The sequence below is a fragment of the Callorhinus ursinus genome, unplaced genomic scaffold (assembly GCF_003265705.2).
Source record: "Callorhinus ursinus isolate GAN/ISIS: 27379988/994484 unplaced genomic scaffold, GSC_fseal_2.0 scaffold35, whole genome shotgun sequence".
Classification (NCBI taxonomy): domain Eukaryota; kingdom Metazoa; phylum Chordata; class Mammalia; order Carnivora; family Otariidae; genus Callorhinus; species Callorhinus ursinus.
Window position 1 is genome coordinate 15,679,508 of NW_027397097.1, and position 14,511 is coordinate 15,694,018.

The 14,511-nt window shown below is 43.2% G+C and overlaps 1 protein-coding gene and 1 pseudogene across 5 annotated transcripts in view; one reads left to right on the top strand and one right to left on the bottom strand.

Moving 5' to 3' along the window:
* The first annotated feature begins 967 nt into the window (after positions 1-967).
* LOC112840841 (protein tyrosine phosphatase type IVA 1 pseudogene) lies at positions 968-1,786 on the top strand (annotated as a pseudogene).
* Positions 1,787-3,103: 1,317 nt separating this feature from the next.
* The window catches only part of ME3 (malic enzyme 3), a 221,933-nt gene continuing 210,525 nt past the window's right edge, over positions 3,104-14,511 (bottom strand). For all 5 annotated transcript variants that reach the window (XM_073879843.1, XM_073879841.1, XM_073879842.1 and 2 more), the window contains 3 exons: positions 14,214-14,387; positions 4,680-4,778; positions 3,104-3,341 (listed from right to left, as the gene is read on the bottom strand). In XM_073879843.1, coding sequence (XP_073735944.1) covers positions 3,180-3,341; positions 4,680-4,778; positions 14,214-14,387 — 435 coding nt within the window. In that variant the 3' untranslated portion in view covers positions 3,104-3,179. The remainder of the gene's footprint in view (positions 3,342-4,679; positions 4,779-14,213; positions 14,388-14,511) is intronic.

Below are 14,511 nucleotides of genomic sequence, written 5' to 3' on the forward strand. Positions count from 1 at the left end.
ATAATAAAATAATGTAAATTAACTAAGATCTTCAGTTAAAAGACCAATATTATCAGACTGGGTTAAAGAAAAAGTCTAGGAATGTGTTGTTCCCAAGAGACAGCTACAACATTAAACTGCTGGAAAAAGATTGATCAGTCAGAGCCAATGGATGGGAATGGTTGGGATTCTTCCTCCAATACCTTCCCCTCCCGTCGTAGTCCACTTCGGTGTCTCAGTCTCCACTACTCCTTCCTTCCTCAACCATCCACAGTAGTGATGTCTGCGTGCCATTGCTGGGTCTCTTGCTCATGGCTTCTCGGTGCGCCCCGTCGCGATTGGTGGAGAGGAGCCCACGTCATGCCAACTGTGAAAGGGAGGGCTTGTGACGCAAGAACACCTCAGTGCGCGGATTGGCTTCTTCGAGGCTGGAGCACAGTAGAGCCTGGTGTCCGGTCACTGCTGCTCCGGGGCCACCACTGCAGCTCCCTGCCCTGCAGCCGAGGCCACCGCTGCCGTCTGTGTCACCGCTGGGGGACTGGTTATATGATTAGGCCACAGTCTTTAATGAGTAAACAAGCTCCTTTCTGTGGTGTTCTTGGCCACGCATTTATGGAGTTTCTGAAGGGCCCCAGAGATTACTGCCAGGAACAGCACGACCTTTATGAGGACAAATGAACTGTGGAGGTTCATTGCTACTCTACTGGGAAGCCCCCGTAAGATCGGTTATCCTGGACACACAAGTGTAGAGTTGAAATCATCGGAGCATTTTACAAGAATTCGGACCTGGATGGGGTAAACCTGGGTGCACTTCCTTTCCATTGACTCAGTATTACTGAACTGAGGTTCATTTCATTTCCTGTTATTCTCAATTACATTTTCAAAGCATTGAGAATTTCCAGTGGAGTACATTGGAGTATACTTGTTTCTTAACATCATTTCTGTATTCAAATATTTAAAACACTTTTTCGTAACTGTATTGTTTCAACTAAATTAACATGGCTCCAATGAACCGGCCAGCCCCTGTGGAAGTCACATACAGGAACATGAGATTTCTTATTACACACAGTCCAACAAGTGCAACCTTAAACAAATTTATAGAAGAACTTAAGAAATACGGAGTTACTACAATAGTAAGAGTATGTGAAGCCACCTACGACACTGCTCTTGTGGAGAAAGAAGGCATCCAGGTTCTGGATTGGCCTTTTGATGATGGGTCATCACCATCTAACCAGATTGTCGATGACTGGTTAACTCTTGTAAACATTAAATTTTGTGAAGAACCTGGTTGTTGTATTGCTGTTCATTGTATTGCAGGTCTTGGGAGAACTCCAGTGCTTGTTGCCCTAGCACTAATTGAAGGTGGAATGAAAAATGAAGATGCAGTACAGTTTATAAGACAAAAGCAGCGTGGAGCTTTTAACAGCAAGCAACTTTTGTATTTGGAGAAATATCATTCTAAAATGCGGCTATGCTACAAAGACTCCAGTGGTCATAGAAACAACTGTTGCATTCAATAAAACTTGGCTCCCTGATGTTATTGCCTTGGAAATGGAACTTGAGACAGGACTTAATTATCATACATATTAGCCAACATGTAGGCTTAATGAATGACAAGTCTAATGAAGCTTCCATAGGAATCATGAAAAAGCCACAAGCTTGACAGAATTGTAGCCTCTATGTTTGGCTTCATACTATTCCCATGCCAGAAAAAATATGTAAGAATTGAGAGATTAGGTGCCAAAATATCCAGCACAATACTTGTATATTTTTAGTATCATATATAATTAAAATCCTAGAAATTATGAACAGCACTGTAAACCATATGTGGTTTATTCCTTTAGTCCTTTCAAACATTGCAAGTAGGGCCTATGTGGTTATTTGTTCCTTCATGTTTACCATCCCACATGAGCACCAGTATACATCAGGTTTTAGCAAAAATTGATTTTTATTGGATTCTTACCAAGACTTAGGGGATTATTTAATGTCTTTCTATTAAGCTCATTTTGTGCTGTGAGGAAAACCTCCATTTTGAAAAATCACAAATCTGTGGTTAAAAGTTCATGTAAAATACACATTGTACAGAAACACATGGGTGATGTTTTCAGACAAAAAAGTCTTACAGTTACTTTAATGTTTACACTTGGGGTGCAACTTAGAGGGGGAGGGCCTGAAGACAGAGTGGGAGGAGGCTATGAAATATCTCTAGTAAAATGTTGCCTTTGTCTTGTGCAGGATGTATAGAATAGGTCTTTTATTTAGCAAAAAAAAAAAAAAATTCTTTTTAAGGCAGAGATGCTTTATAGCCCAAACATTTCTTATTTATAAAATTTCTGAAATCTTGAAATTCTTCACCATGTCTATTGGAAGTTTATTAACTATTTTTCTTTGAAGCATACTTTTTCTTGTCTTCCCAATCAAGAGAAGTAGGTTTCTACTAATGAAGTGAGTAGGCATCTAATATTTTATATGCTTTTTGAACTGTGCAACTTTGTATTTGGATACCTGATACTTTGTTTTATTATGTAATTGATAAGATGATGACCTGTATTAATGCTAGTTTAACCATATATTCATACTGTCTGGGAATATAGTTCTGCAGGAGAAATAATTTCAGTGTTCACCATTCACCAGCTAGTACAAGAGCTTAACCATCTAAATAAATAATGAATTGTAGGAGGGAGAAAGAGGTAGGATGGTAGAAATGTGTTAATATGCCTCCTACCCATCCTTTACTCTTGGGACTCTGTACACATTTCTCCCCCTGAAGCCTTCTCTTATTTCTCATAGGAAGTATCTGCTCCCTTCTCTGATTACCCTTGACCTTTATCTGCTCTTCTTTCATGGACTTAACCACTTTGTCCCTTGTGGAACAATGAATTGTGTCCATATCTCCTTCACTAGACTCTGAGCTCTGTAAAGGCAGAGTTCTAGGAAGGATTCTAGATTTCCCACAAGATCTAGCTAATTGTTGGCAATTAGATGAAGAAATTCTTGGGGAGGAAGTCAGGGTTATAGAAAAGTGAATTCTCAGGGCCTCAGGGACAAGGCTCTCATTCACTGTGTGCCTGGGTATCTCCCCTCACACCAGAAAGTTCAAAGGAAAAACACAGTGACAAAGATAGCCATTTTAGAACCCATTTATATTGTCAGTGTTACTCTGGGCATGTTCCAGCCTCACAGCAGCCTCTGAGACTGCATCACACTGTTTGAACATTCATGGCTTCCTTGGGCCAAGTATAGCTGTCCAGTGTAAAGGAGTCATAGTCTGGAGTGTAGACCAGGGATCTTACAAAAGCTTCCTTGTCCTTGGGCTCTGGGTAGTAGGAGGCCAGGTTGTGTTTGTACGCGAAGTCGAGGACCTAGGGAAAAACATATTGGCTGAGGAACTGGAACTAAAGAGGAATCTGCCTAAAAGTTGCCTAAAGGTTGCTTGGGAGCCTGTGGGAGGGTAATAGCCCTGCAGAACCATGAACTATTGTCCCTGAAGCCACTCGATAGGAGGGATTTTGAGCTTTCGCCTGGGTAGGAAGCTGCGACGTGGTGGAATAAATACTAGGCGGGGATCGAGAGGCCTCAGACTCAAGTCTGCCTCTGCTTCCAAATGCCTGTGGGTCCTCAGCAGTGACATTATCCTTGTTGAGCCTCAGTTTCCTCATATGTAAAGTGGGAATAATGAGACCTTTCTCTGGAGTAGTGTGAGGATAAAATTAGGTAACAGGCAAAATCAGGTTTCTAGTACCTGATATTTTTCCCCCACTAAATGTGGTTGGAATTGGGAGAAGAGCCTGGACATTGTTCTCTGGGTATTAGATATGGTTTTGGAAGAGCATTAATCTCAATATCTCAATAGGGTGGAGCTGGGACTATGAGCTGGACTGTTAGTCTTGAGGGCTGATTCTGGAGCCTACAATGGACAACTCATGCGGAGCACATACTGTTGTGCAATGCATCTTCTGAAATTATTTTTAAAACAATAGAAAATGTAAAATATATATACTAATAAAAATGATAGTATAATAAACCCTAATGCAACAGTTATCTATATTCAACAGTTATCAATGTTGGGCCAGTCTTTATTGCATTGTGTTCTGATTCTCTGAAAACCCATCATCTCTGCAAAGTCTCTAGGAAGACATTTTTCCTTGGAATATTCCATGAACATGATCATCCTGTGGCCCAGCCTTTCTGAGAAAAAGGGGAGGAATGAGCATTTTCCCTACACTGAGTGTAGAGCTTTCTCACTGTCCTCTTTAACCTTCAGAACTCTGGGAGAGAGGAATTACCATCCCCTTTGGAAAAGGAGGAAACTGAGGCTCGGGAAAGTGAAGTAATTGGCAGAGCTGGGACCTGATAGCCAGAGCTCTTTTCATGATGCTATGAAAATTGACCTTTCTGTATAAATAGGCACTTATGATTCAGTTTTTAAAAATTCCACCCACATTCTGGTCTACAAGACTATGGATTTTGTTGACCTTTTTGCCTGGTGTTTGAGGGGAAATCCAGGAGCCTTCCCAGAACTGGCCTGAGGGGGTGTTGGGGGTGGGGCTCGAGCTGCAGGCAGGGGTTTCTCATCCAGCCTCTGGATGGGAGCTTAGGATGTCTCCACAGCTGCCATCCCCTTAGCTCTCCTAAACTCACAGAGAGAGGAAGTCGTTGAGCCTCACTAGCCATTTTACTGGGGGTAGGATGCTCCTTACTTTGATGGCGATTCTCAGAGACACATCTCGGATGGTGCTGAGTGGTGGGTACAGTCTCCCCTGGGACAAATGCTGCTCAGAGACCTCTTGGGCAATTTGCTGGGGAGAGAGAACCAAGAGGAATAAGCTGAGTTTCTGCCTTCCCAGAACAAGCCCAAACCATTATTCCAGAGATTCACCTCGCCCCTCATAGGTGGCCAACCATTGCAGTTCCTGTTGTAGTCTCTGCCCTCTCATGGTCCCAGGGCAGCTTAATACTTGGGCTTTTATTATTTTTTAAAGATTTATTTATTTATTATTTTAGAGAGTGGGTGAAGGGCAAAGGGAGAGGGAGAGAGAGAAAATGGAGCCCGATGTGGGGCTACATCTCACGACCCTGAGATCATGACCTGAGCTGAAATCAAGAGTCGGACACTTAACCAACTGAGCCATGCAGGTGCCCCAGTGCTTGGGCTTTTAAGCAAAGACACATCCTTTTCTGTACTGTGAGATTGGCTGAGAGTTTAAACTATACAAGACCCTAAATTCTAAAGGGGAATCACTAAGACCAAGGTGAATAAACTTGTGGCTTGTAAAGCAGACTCTCTGGCTGGTCCAGCCTACTGCACAGAGATCCCTGAGACCCTCCCTTCCTGAGTTCCAGCCTCTCCCACATCCTGGGTGCCTACCTAGGTCATCTTGTCTCTCTGTATTCAGAGCTCCTTGAGCTCTCCCTTCCAGTCCTGAGCAAAGCCTTCTTCTGCAGTGAGTGACACCATAAAGGGGCCTTAGGCTTTATCTGAATGAATGCCCTAGGCACAGCATCCTGGGAACAGCCCCTCCCACAGCTTCCTTCCGTGGTTCAGAGCTGGTCTCTGAGGCCCAGCTCTCCCCCTCAAGCCTTATCCTCCAGCCTCAGGTGCTGGTGCTCAGCCAGCCTTGTGGAACAGCTTCTGTTCTGTGCTGGCTCTGAATCCACTCCCACCCGATCTTTAAATTTGGGAAAAGCCATGGTGCTCTCTGAGAACTGTGTCCCAGAATGGATGAACCAAAGGAGTTGGTCTTGCCTCAGAGTTTGGCTGACTTTATGGATGTGGGCCTCCTCCTCTTCCACCTCATTTTCATGCTCCTATCTCTCCTTTCCATCTATTCATTCCAACATTAACTGAGCTCTATGATATGCCAGGCTCTGTGCTAGTTGCTGAGGATCCATGGCAGAGAAGCCTTTTTCCTCCTGTAGTCTGGAGTCAGTGGACAATTAACAAACAGGTACAACAATTATAACATAGAAGTGAGTGCAAGCAGAGGGGGCACATAGGCATAGAATAAGGCAGGGCCTGGTCTGCCATGTACAGGAAATCTTCCCGGGAGATGTGACAGCAGCTAAGACCTGCAGGACAAAGTATGAATTACTCGAAAAGGGAGAGGCAACATCACATGCAATTTCTTGGAGAGAATAAGCAGGAGGGAGCATGAGTTCTAGACTGTAAAAAGAACATTGGGTAGGTCAATGGGAGGGGGAGGCTAAAGGCTGGAGAGGAAAGGAGGGCCTGGTGATGACATGCCTTATATGGAAACCATGTGAAGGAGTTTGGGCTTTATCCTGTAAGCACTGAGGAGCCATTCAAATGTCTGAAATGAGCAGAGACATGGACTGTTCTGGGTTTTCAAGGATTTTTTGGGGGGATAGGTACAGAAGATGGGATCAGAGGGAAGCAGGATTTCCATGGCTAGATCTGCATCTGGAAGAGTTATCCTGCAGACTGAAGAGATGTATCATGTATGGTGGTCAATTCTCAGATGTTGGGCACTGGTAATGCTCTGCTGCAGCTTGGAGTAAATCATTGGGGGCCATCCTGGTGCTGTCACTGGTCACAAACCCAGTGACCTTGGGCATGTAACTTAGACTCTCTGTGCCTCACTTTCCTTGGGTATCACATAGGAATAATCACTATATTTTACAGAGTTGTCAGGTGGAATGAGATATATAAATCTCCTAAAAGTTATAGTAATTTTTTCCATAGGAAAATCAGATTCAACTTAAATTGTCTTAACTTAAAAGTACCCCTTTCAGAAATATAACTTGTCAGCCCTTTAAAGACCAAACTGTCAGCTCCTAGAAGGGAGGGATCTTGTCCCAATTGCAGCAAGAGATTAATAGGTGGATTGAGGAGAGGTTCCTGTGTAGTTGATGGACACTCTTCATGAAATGATGGAGCTGATCTGTCCCAGTCACTAGGAGGTGGGGGTCTAGATGCCTCTTGGGGTTACAGAGGAAGGCTCTAGCAACCTTCTTCTGTGCAACAGGGGAGTTTGCTTTCAGGCTAATTTCAAGCAGGAAATGACTCTTCCCATCCAATGGGGGGGGGATTCAAACAACTCCACCCACAGCCACGGGACACCACCACCACTGAGAGAGCAATAAGAAGAAATACACAGAAGAGTCACACAAGATGGACAGAGGCCCATGGCACAAAGCCATAGCCAGTGTGCAATGGGGGAGGCTGACAAACCTTTAGGAGACACTACTTGCATATTCTTGTGGAGTCAGTGCTCAAAGACTAAGATTTAGTAAGAAGGAACCTAGAACATGAGATAGTTCCTTGTGGGACTCATAGAAGAGGAGCCTGCTGGGGCTATGTAGAAGCCCTTCCCATGTCTTGCTGGTCTGGGGCGCTCACCAGTGCCATGGCAAGGGGGAAATGCAATCGTGCCAGAAATCACAGTAGAGCCTTTGGAGCTTATTGGGGATAAATATATTTAGTATTTGTTTATAGTTTTGATTAGTTTAACCTCCCCAAAGAGACATTTCTATGGTTTCCTCAGAGTGAAGATAAATGTGAAGTGCCTGGTATTTAGCAAACACGTGGTAGATGTAAGCCACTGTAGCTGTTAGTACTAGCAGTCGTTATTAGGAATGTAGGCTGTCATTCTTAACGAATTCTTTCATTGTTTTCATCATGTCCAGTGAAGACTCATTTTGAGAGTGCTCCTAGGAAGAGAGCTGGAGCAGGGGCACCCCTGTATCTGTGTTCAAGATCCGGGTCCTCAGAGTAGGCAAACCAGGCTTGCAGCTTATCCCTTCCTTACAGAAAGCTGCCCTAGTGGAGCTTATTCTGCAACAGGTTACCCTGGTAAAGTGGCCAAGATCAGTGGTCGGAAGAATCCATTGCTGGTCATGGTCCATGAGCCTTGTTTCAGATGGCTCTGGTGGCCTTGCCTCTGTTTCAGGCATGTATGTGAGCACTGCTGGGAGGCAAGAAGCAGCCTGAAGTATGTCCCCTCACTGCCAGTGCCTCCTGCCAATACCTCCTCCCATTGACTCTTCATTATCTTCCCTTAAAAATGTTGTGTGTGGAGGAGAAAAGATGGCAGAGGAGTAGGGGACACTTTCAACTGGTCCCCTAAATTGAGCTGGATATCTACCAGACCACTCTGAACACCCATGAAATCAGCCTGAGATGTAAGAAGATAGATCTGGATCTCTACAAACAGAATATCGCACATGGTTGGTTTCGAGGTACAAAGCAGGGAGCCGTGATTCCGCGACCAGATATAGGAGGATAAATGGCAGCGGGAGGAAGCCTGGCTGTGGGGATCCTACACTGCCAGTGAGTGATAGCCTCCCCTGCTGGGGATGGGGCACAGACTCGCAGACTGGAGGCGGGGAAAAGACTTTAGGGCAGCCCCCCGATGGAAACCCGGAGCGGCAGGGCCATGCATGCGAACTGGGGGCGGCTGGTGGTTCTAGAAGCACAAAGGGCAGAGACGAGCCCTGACCAGGAGGCGAGGACTGGGAGCGCTGTTGAGGGGCACACCACCCAGGATGCTGTAGTTTATAGCAGCACAGAGAGATACAGGAGATAGTGTGGCCTGGAGAGCTCACTGAAGAACAGACTGCGGGAGGGAGCATGAGTTCTAGACTGTAAAAAGAACATTGGCTAGGTCGATGGGAGGGGGCAGAGGCAGAGGGTTGGAAACAGTCTCTTCTGCTCTGAGGCAGAGGGTTGGAAATGGTCTCTTCTGCTCTGACTCATGGAAGAGACATGGAAAGCCTCTAGGGAAAGCCGCCAGAGAACAAAAGCCCCAAAAAACCGGTTTCCACTGAGACCATCCCCCACCACAGGGCGGGCAGGGCAACTCTGCCCAAACAGGATTGCCTGAGTAACAGCGAGGCAGGCTCCTCTCCCAGAAGACAAGCTGGGAAAACAAGAGGCCAGCAACCCTAAGGTCCCTAGAAAACAGGTGCATCTTGCTAGGGTTGTGGTCAATAATTTGGACTCTGTACATTCCCTCAACCACCCATCAACAGAATGACTAGGAGGAGGAACCCCCCAAATAGGAAAGACTCAGAGACTATGACTTATGCCACAGATTTACAAATGGATTCAGATATAACCAAGATGTCGGAGATGGAATTCAGGGTAGCAATTGTGAAGACAATAGCTAGAATGGAGAAATCAATTAATGCAACATAGAGTCTCTAAGGGCAGAAATGAAAGCTGAATTGGCAGAACTTAAAAATGCTATCAATGAGATCCAATCCAATCTAGATAATCTAACAGCTAGGGTAAGTGAGGCAGAAGAACGAATTAGTGACCTGGAAGACCATTTAACAGATAAAAAGGGAAAAGAGGAGGGCAGGGAAAAACAACTCAGAATCCATGAAAATGGAATCAGAGAAATAAGTGACACCATGAAGTGTTCCAATGTCAGAATTATTGGAATCCTGGAGGGGGTGGAGAGACAGAGAGGACTAGAAGATATATTTGAGCAAATCGTAGCTGAGAACTTCCCTAATCTGGGGAATGAAACAAACATTCATGTCCTAGAGGCAGAGAGGACCCCTCCCAAGATCAAGGAAAACAGGCCAATGCCCCGGCATATAATAGTAAAACTTGCAAATCAGAATCAAGGAGACCATCTTAAGGGCAGTTAGAGGGAAGAGATTCCTTATGTACAAAGGAGGAACATCAGAATAACATCAGACCTATCCACAGAGACCTGGCAAGCCAGAAAGGCCTGGCAAGACATATTCAGGGTACTAATAGAGAAGAACATGCAGCCAAGAATACTTTATCCGGCAAGGCTCTATTTTGGAATGGATGGAGAGACGCAGAGTTTCCAAGACCAGAAGAAACTGAAAGAATATGTGACCACCAAGCTGGCCCTGCAAGAAATATTAAGGGGGGGTTCTATAAAAGAAGAAAGACCCCAAGAGGGATATAGAACAGAAATTTACAGAGATGATCTATAAAAACAACGTCTTCACAGGCAACATGATGACAATAAATTCATATCTTTCAATAATCACTCTCAATGTGAACGGCCTAAATGCTCCCATAAAATGGCACAGGGTTGCAGATTGGATAAAAAGACAGGACCCATCCATATGCTGTTATCTACAAGAAGCTCATTTAAAGATACATCCAGATTGAAAGTGAAGGGATGAGGTCCATCTTCCATGCCAATGGATCTCAAAAGAAAGTTGGGGTAGCAATTCTTTTATCAGACAAATTAGATTTTAAGCTAAAGACTGTAGAGACACAGAAGGACACTATATCATTCTTAAAGGCTCTATCCAACAAGAAGATCTAACAGTTGTAAATATCTAAGCCCCCAACACGGGAGCAGCCAACTACATAAGCCAACTGTTTAACCAAAATAAAGAGTCATATTGATAATAATGTTAATAGTAGGAGACCTCAATACTCCACTCTCAGCAATAGACAGATCATCTAAGCAGAAAATCAACAAAGAAACAAGAGCTTTGAATGACACACTGGACCAGATGGACCTCATAGATATATACAGAACATTCCACCCCCAAACAATAGAATATTCATTCTTCTTGAGTGCACATAGAACTTTCTTCAGAATAGACCACATACTGGGTCACAAATCAGGTCTCAACCAATACCAAAAGATTGAAATTATTCCCCTCATATTCTCAGACCATAATGCTTTAAAACTGGAACTCAATCACAAGAAAAAATTTGGCAGAAATTCAAATACTTGGAAGCTAAAGACCACTCTGCTCCAGAATGTTCCGGAAATCAAAGAAGAACTTAATTTATGGAAACTAACGAGAATGTAAACACATTGGTCCAAAACCTATGGGACAGTGCAAAGGTGATCCTAAGGGGGAAATATATAGCCATCCAAGCCTCACTCAAAAAACAGAAAAATCTCAAATTCACCAACTAACTTTACACCTTAAAGAACTAGAGAAAAAGCAACAAATGATGCCTAAGCCATGCATTAGAAGAGAAATAATTAAGATTAGAGCAGAGATCAATGAATTAGAAACCAGAAACACAGTAGATCAGATCAACGAAACGAGAAGCTGGTTCTTTGAAAGAATTAATAAGATCGATAAACCACTGGCCAGACATATCCAAAAGAAATGAGAAAGGACCCAAATTAATAAAATTATGAATGAAAGGGGAGAGATCACAACTAACACCAAGGAAAGAGAAATAATTATTAGAAATTATTATCAACAACACTATGCCAATAAATTAAGCAACCTGGAAAAATGGATGCCTTCCTGGAAATCTATAAACTACCAAGACTGAAACAGGAAGAAATTGACAACCTAAATAGACCAATAACCAGTAACGAGATTGAAGCAGTGATCAAACACCTCCCAAAAAACGAGAGTCTAGGGCCTGATGAAATCCCTGGGGAATTCCACCACAAACATTCAAAGAAGAAATAATACCTATTCTCCTGAAGCTGTTTCAAAAAACAGAAACAGAAGGAAAGCTACCAGACTCATTCTATGAGGCCAGCATTACCTTAATCCCCAAACCAGGCAAAGACCCCATCAAAAAGGAGAATTTCAGACTGATATCCCTGATGAATATGGATTCCAAAAATCTCAACAAAATCCTAGCTAATAGGATCCAACAATACATTAAAAGGATCATCCACCATAACCAAGTGGGATTTATCCCCAGGATGCAAGGGTGGTTCAACATTCACAAATCAATCAATGTGATACAACATATTAATAAGAGGAGAGAGAAGAACCATAATGGTCCTCTCAATTGATGCAGAAAAAGCATTTGACAAAACAAGGCAGGAAACATCCTTTCCTTATTACAACTCTTGAGAATATAGGGATAGAAGGAACATTCCTCAAGTTCATAAAATCCATCCATGAAAAACCCACAGTGAATATCATCGTCAATGGGGAAAAGCTGAGAGCCTTTCCCTTAAGATCAGGAACACAACAAGGATGCCCACTCTTGCTACTATTGTTCAACATAGTACTAGAAGTCCTAGCAACAGCAATCAGAAAACAGAAATAAAAGGTATTCAAATTGGCAAAGAAGATGTCAAACTCTCTCTCTTCGCAGATGACATGATACTTTATGTGGAAAACCCAAAAGACTCCACCCCCAAACTACTAGAACTCATAACAGCAATTTAGTAATGTGGCAGGATAGAAGACCAATGCACAGAAATCAGTTGCTTTCTTATACACTAACAGTGCAGTTGTAGAAAGAGAAATTAGAGAAACGATTCCATTTATAATAGCACCAAAAACCATAAGATACCTCAGAATAAACCTAACCAAAGAGGTAAAGGATCAACAACAGAATACTCATAAAAGAAATTGAAGAAAACACAAAAAGATAGAAAAATATTCCATGCTCATGGATCAGAAGAATAAACATTGTTAAAATGTCTATGCTGCCCAGAGCAATCTATACCTTCAATGCCATCCCAATCAAAATTCCAATGACATTTTTCAAAGCGCTGGAACAAACAATCCTAAAATCCGTATGGAGTCAGAAAAGACCCCGAACTGCAAAGGAAATGTGGAAAAAGAAAAACAAAGCTGGGGGCATCACGTTGCCTGATTTCAAGCTATATTACAAGGCAGTGATCACCAAGACAGCATGGTACTGGCACAAAAACAGACATATAGACCAATGGAACAGAATAGAGAGCCCAGATATGGACCCTCAACTCTATGGTCAACTAACCTTCAACAAATCAGGAAAAAATATCCAATGGAAAAAAGACAGTCTCTTCAATAAATGGTGCTGGGAAAATTGGACAGCTATATACAGAAGAATGAAACTCGACCATTCTCTTACACCATACACAAAGATAAACTCAAAATGGATGAAAGACCTCAATGTGAGATAGGAATCCATCAAAATCCTAGAGGAGAACATAGGCAGTAACCTCTTCAACATCAGCCACAGCAACTTCTTTCAAGACAAGTCTCCAAAGGCAAAGGAAACAAAAGCAAAAATGAACTTTTGGGATTTCATCAAGATAAAAAGCTTCTGCACAGCAAAGGAAACAGTCAACAAAACAAAGAGGCAACCCACGGAATGGGAGAAGATACTTGAAATGACACTACAGACAAAGGGCTGATATCCAAGATCTATAAAGAACATCTCAAACTCAACACCCAAAAAACAAATAAGTCATAAAATGGGCAGAAAGACATGAACTGACACTTCTCCAAAGAAGACACACAAATGGCTAACAGACACATGAAAAAATGTTCATCATAATTAGCCATCAGGGAAATTCAAATCAAAAACACATTGAGATACCACCTTACACCAGTTAGAGTGGCAAAAATGGACAGGGAAAGAAACAACAAATGTTGGAGAGGTTGTGGAGAAAGGGGAACCCTCTTACACTGTTGGTGGGAATGCAAGTTGGTACAGCCACTTTGGAAAACAGTGTGGAGGTTCCTCAAAAAGTTAAAAATAGAGATACCCTATGACCCAGGAATTGCACTCCTGGGTATTTACCCCAAAGATACAGATGTAGTGAAAAGAAGGGCCATATGCACCCCAATGTTCACAGCAGCAATGTCCGCAATAGCCAAACTGTGGAAAGAGCCAAGATGCCTTTCAACAGATGAATGGATAAAGAAGATGTGGTCCATATATACGATGGAATATTACTCAGCCATCAGAAAGGATGAATACCCAACATTTGCATCAATATGGACAGAAGTGGAGGAGATTATGCTAAGTGCAATAGGTCAAGCAGAGAAAGTCAATTATCATACGGTTTCACTTATTTGTGGAACATAAGGAATAGCATGGAGGACATTAGGAGAAGGAAGGGAAAAATGAAGGGGGGGAAATCAGAGGGAGAGATGAACCATGAGAGACTATGGACTCTGGGAAACAAACTGAGGGTTTCAGAGGGGAGGGGGGTGGGGGGATGGTTTAGCCTGGTGATTGGTATTAAGGAGGGCACATATTGCATGCAGCACTGGGTGTTATACGCAAACAATGAATCATGGAACACTACATCAAAAACTAATGATGTACTGTATGGTGACAAACATAACATAATTTAAAAAAAATGTGTGTGTTCTGAGAGAAGTTTAAGCCTCAAGGTGATCTTGAGAGAAGCTTGAGGTTCAAGCATTGAGGATCTACTGCTGGCTTAAGGGGCAAGTAGGTAGAAGAGAGGAGAGAAGGAATCTTTGGGGGCCCAGTGTAGGACCCGGTATAGAAGACAGGCCCGATTGGGAGCGTGCACGCAAGGGAGCAGGGACAGCGATACCTCTGCTGTCAGGAGGAAGATCTCATCTGGGATGTGCCGGACCCCGCCAGCAATGACTCCCAGAGCCACTCCAGGGAACACGTAGGCATTGTTTCCTTGCCCAGGAATGAAGGTCTTGCCATCTTCCAGAGTCACACTCTTAAAGGGACTTCCACTAGCAAAGATCCCTCGGCCCTGGAGGCAGGGAGAGAAGCAGAGATGGAGCCTGGAGATGGGTTTCAGGCAGTAACGGTGGCCTAGTTTTATCTCCCAAATGTCGAACCCTTCTTCATTCCCTCCCACATGCTCAGCATTGTGC